The 15,742-nt window shown below is 37.1% G+C and overlaps 2 protein-coding genes and 1 pseudogene across 8 annotated transcripts in view; 2 read left to right on the top strand and 1 right to left on the bottom strand.

Moving 5' to 3' along the window:
* Positions 1-1,761, top strand: part of Slc24a1 (solute carrier family 24 (sodium/potassium/calcium exchanger), member 1) — a 31,003-nt gene extending 29,242 nt beyond the window's left edge. The window contains exon 8 of the mRNA XM_013518969.1: positions 257-1,761. Within this exon, the coding sequence (XP_013374423.1) occupies positions 257-398 (142 nt within the window). The 3' untranslated portion in view covers positions 399-1,761. The remainder of the gene's footprint in view (positions 1-256) is intronic.
* Dennd4a (DENN/MADD domain containing 4A) overlaps positions 628-15,742 on the bottom strand; it is a 128,070-nt gene continuing 112,955 nt past the window's right edge. For 4 of the 7 annotated variants that reach the window (XM_005393707.2, XM_005393709.2, XM_005393712.2 and 1 more), the window contains 11 exons: positions 14,796-14,985; positions 13,740-13,834; positions 12,170-12,345; positions 11,934-12,080; positions 10,494-10,692; positions 10,008-10,262; positions 8,625-8,742; positions 8,479-8,505; positions 7,850-8,012; positions 7,625-7,689; positions 628-1,977 (listed from right to left, as the gene is read on the bottom strand). In XM_005393707.2, coding sequence (XP_005393764.1) covers positions 1,841-1,977; positions 7,625-7,689; positions 7,850-8,012; positions 8,479-8,505; positions 8,625-8,742; positions 10,008-10,262; positions 10,494-10,692; positions 11,934-12,080; positions 12,170-12,345; positions 13,740-13,834; positions 14,796-14,985 — 1,572 coding nt within the window. In that variant the 3' untranslated portion in view covers positions 628-1,840. The remainder of the gene's footprint in view (positions 1,978-7,624; positions 7,690-7,849; positions 8,013-8,478; positions 8,506-8,624; positions 8,743-10,007; positions 10,263-10,493; positions 10,693-11,933; positions 12,081-12,169; positions 12,346-13,739; positions 13,835-14,795; positions 14,986-15,742) is intronic. The other 3 variants (XM_005393710.2, XM_005393711.2, XM_005393713.2) reach the window with 1 other exon arrangement.
* Positions 5,174-7,483, top strand: LOC106149605 (annotated as a pseudogene).

Genomic DNA, 15,742 nt, shown 5'->3' with positions numbered 1-15,742 from the left:
TGGCGGGTTCTACCAGAAGCTCCCTCTACTGTCACTCTGCAGTGACAGCTTCCAACCGACTTGGAGAACACAGAGTCAATTAGAGTGTGAAGGCTGGATCTGGACAGTAAAGACGACCAAGACCGGAGTGGGTGGTATTCACACAGGGAGGCAGATGATATATGTGCATAGCACCAGATTTTTCAAGTAAGCAAGTTCAGCCCCAAACTAACTGAACTGAAGTTTTACATTTTTAACTCTTTCCATCATTTGTCAGAGTAGAAAGCTGTGAAATGTTTCAATTTGGCGCAACTCTAAATAATGGCATGAGCTCAAAAGGCAGTTTTTCTGCAGAAGAACCAATTCTAAGTCTCAGGGCTCTGAGACACTTCCAGTGTAAGTGTCACGGACTTAACTGACTTCACACATCCAATTTGGGACCATCACTTTTTCCTTCCTTAAAACTGGCTGGAGGCCTCCTTGATAAATGACAGTCTGTACAAGTGCACCCAGGATATTTATATATACTATGCACTTGTACATAGTGCACCCAGGATCTATAGTAAGTAACTCTAATGGCAAGGGATGTTTTTTCCTTATCAGAAATTACTCAAAGAAACTGATATTAGAAATGATGTGACAAACAGATTTTCAAAATCAATTTAATATTCATGGTGTTTAAACCTTCAATTTGTTTTCTGATTTCTGGATATTTCTCCTTTTAGATTCCACAAACTTCAGATTCTGAAGCTTGAGGAAAAAGCCAAGTTCCTCAATATGGGAAATTCTATCTGGCTGTACTTTTAGAGGGTTACAATTTCTCTACTTTCAAAAAAATACTTTGAATATTTATATATACTATTAACACACCCCAGTAAATCACTTCAGATAAATATTTTATAGTACAATTTCTATCAATAGTCAGCATTTTAGATAGTAAAATAAGGGTGAAATCTGGAATAGGGTCAACTGTCATATTTTCCAATATACTCTCAAAGGAGAGTATTAAAATTTAAAGTTCTATTTGGACTGTGAGCTATCTTCCCTGCGTACTGCAGGTGTCCATTAGCCCCAGAGGAGAATCTGCAGTCGTGGTACAGCGGGCCTCTCTGGCTGGCCCTCCACGAGGCTCGGCGAGCCCGGAGGCGGGGGCACATGCACCCTTGCCACCGCTCACTCAGCGCCGCCGGGCTGAGGGGTAGTAACATGCGGTCCTAGGGTGACGGCAACACTAGTACTGACACTTTTAAAATTCATTCTCCCAAGTAATAAAAAATATATATATAGATGTACATATAGAGATCTATAGAGATCTGCAGCTGTACTAATTACTTCAAATAGCAGCAGACAAGGAAAATAAACACTTGTGTCATAAGTTTAAATTCATTTTAAGTTTGCTATATTAAATTTAAAAATTAAAAAAATATCAACTTACTATAAACAATTTAAAATATGTATAATACAATTTCATGGTCAAAACATTTGAATAGTCTATGAAAACAGGAGATACCTTGACCTTACACTGCTGTTTTGGTTCCATAGATCGTTTTTATGTCTCTTCCAAGAGAAACCATAAAACAGTTGTCTTATTTCATGGCAACCAATTTTGTGTAGGATTTCCTCGTCACAAAAATACTTATCAGAGGGAAGTCAAAGGAAAAAAAGAAATGGGAAACAAAGTGGCTCCTTCCCTATTTGTCACTCTTCTCTTCCGAAAGCTTTCCGTACATACGCTGTTCGAACCTCCCAAACCATTTACAAATGCGTTCTCAAAAACTGAAGGAAAAAGTTTAGCATCTTAAAGTGTTATTTTGTACAGTGACTATACAATATATATTGAATGTACACACACACACACATCTTAAAGATAAGGTTCTCCAAAGGTTTTCCGACATTCCATCACCCCAGTGCTTGGTGGTCTGTCACAGTTGTGCGTACTCTTGACTTGACTAGGTGTGAGACGATCATATGCTATCTTGTATTCCTTGTCAAATGCATCTGCAAAAATTCATAAAGAAATACAAGCAGAAAGAAATTTAAGTCTGATGCTGACAATAATCAAGTATCTAAATACTATAGAACCACAAAATTAGGAGCCAAGGAGAAACCTGTAAGATGTACTTCTGCCACTCAAAGGACCACAAATTTCAAGGCTACAGGGGAAACCTTAGGCTCTACAGCATTTTAGGGCTAGACTCCACAAGCCACTTTTAACTGTACCAAGTATACATGTTTGAAACCACCAACTACCATGCATACTTTTTGTACATTGTTTTCATACTCAAATTTACCTGTATGTTCTTAACTTTTATGGTTTAGTTTTTCACATTTAAATTTTTGATTCAACTGGATAGTATTTATGTGTCCAACACTTCCTATTATGGGATAACCTTGGGAAAATATCCAAATATCTTTTGACATCATCAAATAATGATATTACCTCTTTCACATGGAAATAGATCAGGGTAATTAGCTGTGATAAATTATAATAATAAATTAGCTTTTATTATTCAGGATATCACAGCAAGGCCTGTATGCTTCCTTCCCAGAAGATAATTCACATGTGATAAAAAAGGAAGACCACAGGTGTGTAAGTTTTCATTAGAAGTTTCTGTGTAGAAATCATGCTAACTGACCACTTATTTTTAAACACATACTGGGAGAAAATTCTGACCCTTAGGGATTGAAGTGAGGTATGAATTTTGTCTGAATGTCACTAGGTTTTGGGCAGATGACAGACATCAGAGTGTCTTCCCCCTCTGAAACTGCCACAGTGGTGCCCTTGAAGGCTGATTTGACAACAAATGCATGAGTGAATAAGCTTCTCCAATTTAGAGGTCCAGACACATGAAACCCCTTTGGCTAATATCTGAGTGTGCTCTGGGAGTGTACTGGGTAGAGAACAATGATCAGAGTACTCAGAAATAGGATCTGCATACTCTTCCTTGGTATCTCTTCTGTTTCATTATATTTCAAAAGCCTAGCTCAAAGAATAACATTCCTGATTTTGGCAATTTCTAGCATCTTCCCCAAGTGGCTAGATGACTGTTCCAACACTATTCAACAGTCTACTTTTCCTAATTGACTTTATCATGCTTTATCCCTATAGATGTCTATTTCTAAACTCTCCTGTCCTATTGATTTTTCTAGCTCTGCTGTCGCTACCTCACTCTGCTGTAATTAGAGTAGTTTCTACAAGGGCAAATCCTGCTAATGAATCTTTAAGTAGTATTTCCTGACTAGTTCTTTTTTTTAGTCAGACATAATTCACATATCATTTTATTGATTGATTGATTGATTGGTCTTTTTGAGACAGGGTCTCACTATGCAGTTCAGGCTGGCCCTGAGCTCACTTTGGTGGGCTGGTCTCAAACTTGCAACGATCCTCCTGCTTCAGCCTCCTGAGTGCCGGGATTACAGGCATACGCCACCATGCCTGGCACAATTCATTAATTTTTAATGTAAAATTCAGTATATATTCATAGGATTGTACAACCATCACCACGATCTAATCATAGAACCATGATCTAATTATAGAACAATTCATCTCACCAAAAAGAACCCTGACAACAGAAATCACTCTCAGTTCATCCCTCTTCCTAGCTTTTAGCAATCACTTATCTCTTTTTTTTTTTTTTTTTTTGTCTTTTTGTAACAGGGTCTCACTATGCAGTTCAGGCTGGCCTTGAGCTCACTTTGTAGCCCAGGCTGGTCTTGAACTTGCAACAATCCTCCTGCCTCAGCCTCCCAAGTGCTGGGATTATAGGCATGCACCACCATGCCCGGCTGATCTCCCTTCTATCAGCATAGATTTGCCTGCTCTGGACATTTCATATAAATAAATTGTACAATCTATGGTCTCTATGACCAGTCTCTCTCACTGTGTGCACTCTCAAGGGTAACCCATGTAGCATGTATCAGCACTTCAGCCCTTTGTAACTCAGTAACACCCCACTGTATAAATACGCCACTTTTGTTGACCCATTCATCAGGTGATGTATATTTAATTTTTTCTACTTTTTGGCTAATATGAATGACATTGCTATGAACACTGATGTAGAAATTTCTGTAAGAACTTCTCTTAGTTACAGACAATTGCTGGGAATTGCTGGGTCACGGCATAGCTCTGCTTATTTACATTTTGAAGAGATACAAAATTGTTTCCACTGACTACATCATTTTACATTCATACCAGCATGTATATAATGGTCCCAATTTCTTGTTTCAATTCCTTAACTATTTTACTACATATTTTTGATTCCTGCCTATCCGTGTCAGATTATTTTTCCAGTTGAACACAGAAACATTTGTCAAGTTTCTTTCTTTTTCTCAAGACAAGAGCTTGCTGTGTAGTTCAGGCTGGCCTTGAACTCACTGTGGAGAACAGGCTGGCCTCAACTTGTGACAATCCTCCTGCCTCAGCCTCCCAAGCACTGTAATTACAGGTGTGCACCACCACACCTGGCAAGTTTCCTATTTTTAACAGTCTCCAGTTTCCATAAGCATTAAAGTACAAAGCAAATATTCACAACATTCTGCTCCAAGTTCCCTGGTTGCAATTTGAATCTCTTCATTCTTTTCCTCTTTCTGATGGAAAGAGCAACTCAAAAAATTCACAAAAATTATGTTAAACATGGCTATATTTAGCCTTCTTTATCAAATATTCTCTGATTCTAAATAATCTTTACATTTCTATTGGAACTTCTGCAAATTTTCCCAACTTCATTTCAACTGAGTAATCAGCAATTTAATGTTACTTCCAAGTACAGTGTTCCCTGCTTAGATTCTTAGATACTAAGACTACCTTTGTGTGTAGCTTAGATTTATATTTTGATCATTTAAGGCCATTTCATTTATTTACAGGGCTGGGGATACACCTCAGTGGCATAAGTTCCTGCCTGGCAAGTGCAAGGTCCTAAGTTTGATTCCTGGTACCAAAAAAAAAAAAAAATTTATTTATTTACATTTTATTTTATTTGGACATGTTTGCAGTTTGTGTAGTTTACAACTGTCTTGGGGAATGGTTACATGTACATATTATAGCATCTTTAAAAAAAAAATCCCCTTCCTCTCCCCATTCTTTTCTCCTCTAGTTCCCTTATCCCTTCCCCTCCTTTTCTTGAGACAGGGTCTTGCTGTGTACTCCAGGCTGGCCTCAAACTTGCAATAATCCTTCTGCCTCAGCCTCCCAAGTGCTGGGATCACAGGTGTGTGCCACCACACCTGGCTCCATTTTAAAATTTTGTTAATATCATTTGTCTTAGTTCTTGTTATGATATATAATGCTTGCATTAATTGGGGTTATTAGGTTCCTGTACACGGCACATCTTTCTTATTTCCCCTTCCTATACTGATTTCCATAGTGGTTACACTAGTTTGCAATCCCACCAGCAAAGAGGGAGGGTTTCTTCTTTACCACACTAAAGCCATTTTCGTATAAGCCAATTTTCCACTCCTATTTTACATCTGAGCAAATTTATTTTCTTCCTAACTAGTCTCTTTGTCCATAAAATATTTAAAATATCACACTCATCTAATAATTTCATTCTGTGAGATGTTCACCATTTTACTCACACACACATTTGCTGTCAAATTCTACACTCTCTCCCTTCGTATGAAGGCTGACCATTTCCAGCGGCACAAGTCACCTGTGAGCTCGATGGCACTGGTAATGCTGTAGGGTACCCAGCTAGGGATGGCTGCACTCAGCCTTCTGCTCCATTCACTCATGGCTGCTCACACTGCCCCTCAGTGAGCTGCTAGGAAGCAGCCCCAGGGAAGACCCTCTGCTTTCCACCCAAGCCCATGCTGTCTCACCGAGGAACTTATAAGAGTGCTTATGCTTGTAACTCACCATTATGACTACGCTGCTGCTAGTAAACACATGGGGCGCTTCAAATGTCAAATGAGGCACTGACACTGAAAAATTACGTTGGTTTCTGTTTAAAACCAGTGTACAATCACCTAGTAGAAGTGCTGCCCACCACATAGGCTGGTGAGTGGGCTCATGTAGGGCTCCCAAGTTAGATATCACTCAGCAGGTATCTTTTTCCTCAAACTATTCAAAATTATAAATTCTCGAACAGAAAGCCTACTTATGTATCTAATGTCTGACAGCCATTTCTTCTTTTTTCCATATCAGAAGTTATTTTGACTTTTTCTTAGAACTTGGAAATAGAAATTTAAAAGAGGTTAAGCCAACTTGGTGCAGTGGTGGACACCTACAGTCCTAGCTATTTGGGAGGCTGAGGCAGAAGGACCACTTCAACCCGGGAATTCAAGACCAGCCTGGGAAACATAACAAGCTTCAGTCTCAAAATAACAACAACAAAAGAGGCTAAGTACAATAACCAGCAGGAGGAGCTGACCAACCAAAAAACTCTGGGGACTCCATAATTTAGCTGCCTTATATTCTTTCTGAGCTAGCTCAATGCTATTAGTGATATAACCACTGTTTAAAGCGTGGGATTGAAAATTAAGACTCCTTGGTTAAAATATGGCTCTGTGTTGCTCAGCTGCTACTGCTGACCTCCGCACTGACCCCGCTCCAGCGGGGGATGCCCAGGCCGGAGTGAGCAGGGGAGGAAGAGTTGGGGCTGAGCCCCAGCTCTGCTGGGTCCGTCCTGCCCGAAGAAATGAGTGGAGGCTTGGCTCCACGTAAAAGCACAGTCTATGTGTCCAACTTGCCCTTCTCCTTGACGAATGACTTATACCGGGGTTGTTATAATGAAAGACAAAGATATGAGGATGAGTAAAGGAGTTACATTTACATTATTTTTGGATAAAGACTGCACAAAACTGCACCAGAGCCATAAACAGCAATTATTTGGTGGAGTGATAAATGCAAGTACTGCTATTGACAATGGAAGAGCAGCTGAATTAACTTGAAGGTGGAACTACTTTGATATATCTAGTGTTATGACGGTGGGGGAAGGGGGCACTTAAGTTATGCTTGTCCGAAAAATATGCTCGGAGAATGTGAGTCTCCAAAGAGGAGAGAAAAAAAGAATAAAAAGAAAATCTCTGAATCAGAAGAAACTGAGGACGCAGCAGAAAGTGAAGAAGAGGGGAAAAAACGCTGCTCTTGACAGTCTTGGCCAAGCCATGGCGAGAGTAAAACAAATGGAAACCCAGTGTAGGGGCCCCTTCGACCTCAGAGGACTCGCACCGCCCAGGATAAAGAAGAGTACACACTCCGGTGATGAGGAAGAATTCAGTGATCAGAGTTGTAGCATGTAAGTGTGAGTAAAATAAAAACCACCTGGAGTACAAAAGATGGCTCTATTGTTTACTGTAAAACCAGAGATTAAGTTACTTTATCTTTCAGACCCTCAGGATCCTGTATAATACTATTACCTATACTCATAGGATTTGGGGGTAATTATATCTAATAATACATGTAAAGGGCTTGCTGTTGTATGAGGCACTAAAAAAATACTAACTTTTATCATTTGTCTTTATTACTACTACCATGATCAAAGCATTAAAGTACCTTTTACATTAGATTAAAAAAAAACTAAGAAACAATTTTTCTAATAAACTAATATAATTTAGTATTAGTATAATAAAAACCACTGATATACAACACTTAAAAAACTATAGTATGCTATAAAAGTATTACACATTATTTATCATGCTGAATTACCTATATCAATATTTTCTCTTCCCAGTGCCACAAGTGAGAGAAACAGAATTTCTCTGTATAAACTCCTAAGGAAAAAAGGTACAGAGAAAATATTAGTGTTGATATAGTTTATAAGTTCTGTATGAAAATTTTTATAACACAAGCATGAAATAGTCTGGAAATAACTAAGCAAACAAGATGCACCTGCTTAGAGGAACAATACATTCATGTAAGGGAACGACTCACCTCTGTCTTTTAAAATGTGGACACTTACTCAGTGTCTCTAAAATCTGACTCATTGGTCCATAGACATCATTCATTTTAATGCTTTTTACCATACTTTTCAATAGTTCCTGGTTAAATGAGGTATCACTTTTTTGCAATAAATGGACCATTGGATACTTTTGAGCTATAAAAGAACAAAAGAACAGATGAAGGAAATGTTCTGTGTATAAAGAGGAAAAATTAAATAGCAACTGACAGCTATTAAACTTGCAAAGCACTAAAAATAAATTAAGGACAATAAAGGAAAAAGGAATAGAAATCTAGGAATGAAGAAAGCAAAAAAGGAAAAAGACAAATGATAACAAAAATAGGCCTAAAGCTTTTTGTGACCTCAAATACACAATAACCAAAAATATTTTCACTTAATACCAGCCCCTGAAGGAAATTCTACATTAGCAGCCATGGGTGAAAACAAAAAATATGTAGAAAGAAGAAACCGGGATAAGCAATGTGCTGAAAGCTGAACTAGACAAAACATAACCCCTCCAGCACATACACATCACCCCTCAAAGACAAAAACAAAACGAAGCCACCAAAAAATATTGACCTCCACAGAAGGTAGCACTAAAAAAGGAAAGCTTAACACTCACTCTCAAACAAAAGAGTACGATTTTGACCTGTAAGACAAAAGTAGTACAGGGAAATAAAAGTCAGTTATATATCATTTTAGGCTATTTACAGCAAGTAAGAGATTACTCTTGCATGAATGAAGTTAGCATTCTATGACAGCGCTTACTGTGGGCGTTCCAGAGGATGTACAGAGGCTGTCCTGGATCCTGATGTAATTTCATGTTGTCCCATAACATTTGTATTAAAACATACTTGCTATCTTCAGACATACAGTGGCGGGGAATCTGTGTGGTAGAACAGAACGTTAATTAATGATCCTTACATGATAATTTTTGTGAATATTAAAAAATCTTTGTAATTCTTTAAAAGGATGTATGTGTGAAGGAGAGAAAAGAGACAGAAAATAACTTGTGTATGCTTCTGACATCTGCTAAAGGAAGACTGGCTGTGTTGAGAAGCCAATGATCTCTAAAGGAGCAGATTTAACACAGCGAGAAAGGGTACCACAAAGGGTTCATTTTATCCCTGATCATCACTCAGAGCCCACAGAAAGATGAATTCAGGAACTGAAACCAGGGCTTTGTGCATGCTAAACAAGTGCCTTACCACTTAGCTATATCCTCAGCCCCAGGAGTCCCATTCTTTATCAGCCCAATACCCTTGCCCAAATAATTATGACTGAGTTACATCTTTCTCGTTCAAGATGTATCAAAAGTCAAAAAGTACCTGTGCAATCACAGACGTGAAGTATAAGAAGAGAGAAAGCAAAGTTCCTAAACTTAGAGACTGCACTTTAATGGTGGTGATGGCACATAAAAGCTGCACATGAAGGCTGGTGAGGTAGCTCAGTGGTAGAGCACTTACCTAGCATGAATGGCTTGACCCCCCCAGCACAATAAATATAATTAAAGAAGTAAATGAACACATAACAAACTGATTGACTAGATGCTAATCCAAAATTCAGAGTGAGAATAAAGAGAATGGTACTACATGCTTTCAGTATAGCTGCAGAAATCCTTAGTTTTGTTTTTCAAAGGAGGTTTGAAATAAGGTTGGGGCTAACTCACAAAGCCTTCTCATTAAAAGCCACTTCCAGTTTGTATGTATGTATGTATGTATATATGTATGTATTTATTTATTTATTTAGTCAGTCTTTTTCTGAGACAGGGTCTTGATATGCAGTTCAGGCCGGTCTTAAGTTCACTTTGTAGCTCAGGCTGGTCTCAAACTTGCAACAATCCTCCTGCCTCAGCCTCCTGAGTGCTGGGATTATAGGCATGCGCCACCACGCCCAGCTGTCCAGTTTATTTTTAAAGTGATAACAAAAGTACAAGAATGTTTTCTGTAAATTTTAGAGGCCAGCTCAAAACCATGACTATATTACAGCTAAACTGTAAGAAAAGATTGTTTATAAGTGCAACTAACACAATTCTATATGTCTAATGAGTTAAATGGTTATTAAAAATAGCATAAACAACTCATATCATTAGGAATTTGTGAACATTATGACGGTGATAGTAGCACTGCCTTTTAATTTTTACTGTCATACCTTTGAATACTTGTTACAATGCTCAGAAGAAAGAATCAATCCAGGTAAGTTACTGGGCAAATCAAGACGTCTGAAATACCACACAAGGTTCCAAAAAACAATTGGATGATGGTCTACAAAGTCTGCCACCATTATTGCATGATCACCTTCATTTTCCAACAAGCTCTCAAGTTCCTTCCACACCACTAGTGGACTAAGATATGGGACAGTGACAGGATCTGGACTTGGAAGGTGCCATTCTAATCCCAGAGAGTCCTATTGAATAAATAAAAACCATAAATGACATACAAGAATGATGATACTAAACTGTTCATAAAAAATTTTCTGTCAACAATCTCCATATAAGTAGAATGGTAACATAATTATATCATGGGTTAAAACTCTTTGTAACAATAGTAAAATTGAAGCTAATAAGGTTAAGACACAGGGAACAAAGTTATATTTAAATGATTGATTTGCAAATTACACAAACACCAAAATACTTACAGTAGCTCCTTGCAAACTAGCTGGCAGGCTGCCTGTAGGAATAAGCTTCTGTCCTCCACTATCTTCTTTATCCAAGGGGCCGTAAGTACTAATACTCCTGGCCATTGGAAATAATGGACATTTTGACATAGCTGTTTTTGATCTATTAGCAGGGATCTGAATACTTCTGGCACAGGAATTTTCTTGTAGTTTAGATTTGCTTGAGCATTGAAGAAAGAAAAAAGCTTATTAGTGTCTTGATTTACTTTATTTCATATAGAAGAACCATATTATTCTCTTTAGAATCCTAACAGGACATAGCAAATAAAGAAAATGTGTTTCTTAGGCTTCAGCTGAGAAATAGGATATATTTTTAGGTAATAGAGTAGTCATGTCAAATTTCCTTTCTATCAAGTGATCTTTACTCAATATTCATTCAACTATTCAAAACATTTAGTGACAGCTTTTATACAACAGGAGCTACATTGGCCCCTGGGGATACAGAGTACAGATAAAAGACACATAATCCCTCAGGAGTCACAATAGATCTATGATAAAAGAGGATGCACACACATAGGTTTTTGATATTACTGTGTAAGCACTTGAGATCAAATAGCTCATGTTAGCCTGCCAACACTACACAGGATTTCTCTGCTCATGCAGCTACCAATATTTCTTCACTTTCCCAGTTATATACACAAGAGTTTTTGGCACTTCTGAATTTAACTATACATTATTTATATTAGGTTTACTATATAAGTTTAGCTTAATTTGGAGGAATGTTTTCATACATTAAGTATTTCTATGTAGAAAATTAAATATTACAAAGTAGAAGTCAGTATTGACTTAATTCCTGAAGAGACGGAGATGAGAAAAAGTTGATCATTATAAACTTCCAGGATGCTACAGAGTTTTTACTTTTAAATGATGAGTAAATATTATCACAGGTGCAAATAGTTAAACTCTTTTTGCTTATGACATGTTCTTATTATATGATCCAGACTCGCCTTGAACTTGTGATTCTCCTGCCTCGGCCTCCCAAGGGAAGGGATCACAGGCATGTACCAGCCCACCTGCCTAACTCTGGAGATGCGTAAAGCATAGCATATAAATAACTATATACATTTAAAATTTAGGCTACTACAGAATTTCAGTGTTGGTTTAATTAGAAATAAGAATTTAAGATCATAAATTTACTTTTCACAGACATTTAAACCTTAAAATGCTCAGCTAATTTTTTTGTCTTACATCTAAAACATATGTAAACATATAAAACACAAGGGATAATATCGTTAAAATATAGTCCCTAGCTGGCTGTGGGACATGCTTGTAATCCCAGCACTCAGGAGGCTAAGCAAGAGGACTACTTGGGCTCAAGAATTCAAGACCAGCCTGAGCAACACAAGACTGTCTTAGAAAAAGTAACAAATGAAAAAAAAATATAGCTCCCCATAATCATACCTATTTAGATCAAAATTCCCTTGAACAGAGAGAGCAGATGCATCAAGCCCAGAGGCAGACGTTGAAATGCAAGACTGCTTCGTCTGACTTGAAAAGGAGGATGGAAGGTGCATATATTCTGTAGATGGGCTTGACTTCAAAAAATATCTGGAATGTGAACCAAAGGAGTTTTCTGAGAAAGGGAATATTCTAAGGGACATGACCTGTACATACAATGGGAAAAAATACAACAGTACCTTCCAGGTCGTCTTAAGTCTCTTATTTCAATATTTAGAAAGGGTAAGAAAAGGTTGCCACAGAAGGGGCAAGTGGTATTGAGGTTTGAGTCATCTGCTGTCCAGCCAGCCATGATTTCCTCATCATGAACAAGACAATCACAAGTTTTGCACCGAGAACAACTTGAAATGAGAACCTAAGGGAGAAGACAGCTCTTTACAAAGCAAGCTGGGGAAGGCACATCTTCAGTTAAAAAAACATTTCAATTAATTGGAAAGTCTACTGGAAAAAACGCAGAAGGATTCAGACACTACAAACAGGAAGTGGACTACAGCCAGTGCACTGTCTGCCATACTCATCTTCAACTACTTCAGCCAAATCTATTTCAAAACTTTCGCTTGAAAGTTGGCATTCAGTGCATATTTTCTATTATAATTACAGTACTATACAGTTTGCTGTGGTACTACTCACAAAAAAAGTAAACTTAAGCATTACATTTGTTAATACATATTGAAACACATTTTAAATTATAGACCCAAAGTGTGGTTATTGGACTGGCTCTGTACCACAAACTACTGGTCTGGGGTGAGAAAGCAACTGAGAGGACTTAGAAATCTGTAAAGTAATCTGACATTGCTGTGATGTCTAAGTGCATAAGTAACTTATTTTACAGGAGTATCAGACTAGAAATTAACAAACAGGCCTAGTCTTTGACTGTAGACAGGCTGAGAAGCACTGTTATGGATAACTGTGAATGCTATCATTATATTAATAAGATATAAACATTTTTGAAGCCATGGAAACTTTATAAACAGCAACATCAGTGCTCATCATTTATCTTCCGGCTATATGCAAATTTATTTATGTAAATTAGTGTGAAATAGTGACTATACTCACAAATATAACTGGAAGCAAATTCCCAGAAAAATTTGGGAAATTTTTAAAAGCATAAAAGTATGACCTTTCATTTCAAGAAAAGGGGATGTAGAAGCTTACCTGGCGGAGGGCTACATTCAATTGACATGAGAATAAAAATGATGATGAAGAAGCTGACAATGTAATGCTGAAACTGCTTTCTGCACCTTTATCAAAAAAGTCTGCTTGCACAGCAAAATTGCTTGTGTTTATGATGTGAAATAAATATTCAAAGAGAACACCCACACAATAAGAAATAAATACAAATGCCAAAAATGAAAACACTCTGTATGTTGATAAATCTCAAAGTAAGCCTGTAATTGTCCTGATAAAGTAGCAAGACTTCAATAATCTGAAATAACTGATACCCGAAAGCCAGACTTTTTAAAATGGTAGCAAAGTTTTATTGAAGGTAGGAAAAGAAATAGGTTCTACAAAGCAAGACTGGGCCAAGTAAAAGTAGAAAAGAAGTATACCCTACAACATGAAGGTGGGCTACTGTGTAAGACTCAACACAGTGGCCTAAAAGCCAGATTTTAAGTTTATTCACAGGTAATACACATGCTGACATTCCAGATGCTACCTGTTTTTTTATTACTGTACCAGGGGCCATCCACACTTAAGTGTGTGTTTTATAAAGCAGCACAGCAAGAAGCTCTTTTGAGTAAACTGTACCTCCATTGCATAGTTCTGGAAGATATTTGCATTACTCATGTTCAGAGAAGATGGCACTTCTGATTTCCCAGGTAAGGCAAACTTTGAGAGGGATCCTGTTCATTATTAAAACACAAACAGCAAAACCATTAAAACGGGTAAGAAAGGATATGAGACTCTTTGAATTCCATAGTTTTACTGATGTCAACCTGTTCTACTAAAAATATTGAAGGTAATTTTGAAAAAAAAGAAATAATGAACGAAATCTTTTTCAATGCAAAAAGCAGTGGTATAAATGCTCAGGTCACAAGAAATGAGATTGGCAAACATGTTAAACACCAGGCACTCAATTTCATTTTTGTAAGAAAAATATAAATGAAAAGTAAACTGACGTACATTCCTTACCTAACACAAGGCAAAAATCTATAAGTTTGCCAGCATATTTTGTTGACAAGGCTGTGGGGAAAAAGGTATTCTCATGTACTGTTGGAATGCAAAACAGTACACCCTTATGGGAGGGAATTTAGCAATATCACCTCATGGAAAAATTTTAAAATATCTTCTAAAGAATACTGGTAAAAATATGCTATGACATATATGGACTATAGCATTTCAAAGACCAGAAACTTCATGTCCATCAAAAGGGAAGTGGTTAAGATGAACTATGATGCAACCATACACAACGAGCTATGCAGCAACAGAAATGAATGAGGGACATTGCCGTGTGATAAAAATTCTTCAGGGTACACTGTTAAGTGAAAAAAAGAAATGGGTGGGAAGGACTTTGCAGTATGCTACCTTTGCAGTAAGGAGACAGGGAAGTAAAAAGGATCTATAAAAATACCTATACTTATATTAAAAAAAAAAGGACAAACAAAAATTAGTAAAAATGGCTTCCTCTAGGGACAGGAAGAAACAATGAGGGGATGGGGACAGAAGTCAGACTTTCTTTGTAAATGCTTTTCTCATTTTTCTTTAGAGTCATATAAATCTTTTACAAAATCTAAAAACAAAATTAAATCATAAAAAAGTAGTAGTATTCATCAAATACAATAAGACAGAACTGTTTGGACAAACCTTCTAAGGAGGCAGAACTTTCTAGGCTAGTCCGGCTGAGATCAATTCCCTTGGTCCCGGAAGTGGCACTGCTCTCTTGGGAGGAAATGGCTCCTTCCAACTCATGGCAGGCATCTTCATCTGTCAAAGAGGTAGATTCAGAATCCTGGGCTCCCACTGAAGAAAGACTGGTACGATCAGAACTTTGATCCTAAGGACATAATTATAAGCTTAATTTCCTTCACATTTAAAGTTAATTATTTAAAAAGCTACTTCTATAATAGGAAAAAATACCAACTACCTAACCACTTAGATGATCAATTAATCAACACTACAACTTCTGGAGGAAAAAAACCAACAACCAATTTCACAAAGGCAAACTAATTTGAGTAAACATGCTGAAGAGCAATTTTTAAGAAATAAATTTTACTCCCAGCAAGCTATATACCCATTAGTAAGGCAATCTTGCTGACTTTTACTATCTACTTACTATTAATCTTCCTCCCCATAAATCCCTGTCCAAATCCCTGTCCAAATCCCTGTCCAGAATTAGAATTATGTTTTATTCTTTTCCACAATAACATAGGTTTCAAAGACATACAACACTAGTTTGCATTTTTGAGAACACTAAAGCTAAGTATTTTTCTGGCTACACTAAAAATATGTAAGACAATCTGCTAAATAATAGATTTTTGTATGAAAAATCATTTTATAAACACCTGCAATTCTACTGCCCAGATAATATAACTTAATTTTTTCTACGTGTATGTGTGTGCATTATTACTTCTAATCATCCACTGCTTTAACATTTTTTTTGTAGTCAAATATTTTCATCCTTTATGGGTTCCAGGGTATCTTCTCTGTACTCCAAAATAACAACAAAATAATCTTTTTAGTACCTTTTTTTTATCTTGCACCTAAATATGTAATCAATCCATCTAGGGCTTTTAACAACAAAATAATCTTTT

This window comes from Chinchilla lanigera, unplaced genomic scaffold, assembly GCF_000276665.1.
Source record: "Chinchilla lanigera isolate Chin_1 unplaced genomic scaffold, ChiLan1.0 scaffold00049, whole genome shotgun sequence".
Taxonomy (NCBI): Eukaryota; Metazoa; Chordata; class Mammalia; order Rodentia; family Chinchillidae; genus Chinchilla; species Chinchilla lanigera.
Note: the sequence above shows the minus strand (reverse complement) of the source record. Positions and strands in the feature narration are given on the sequence as shown.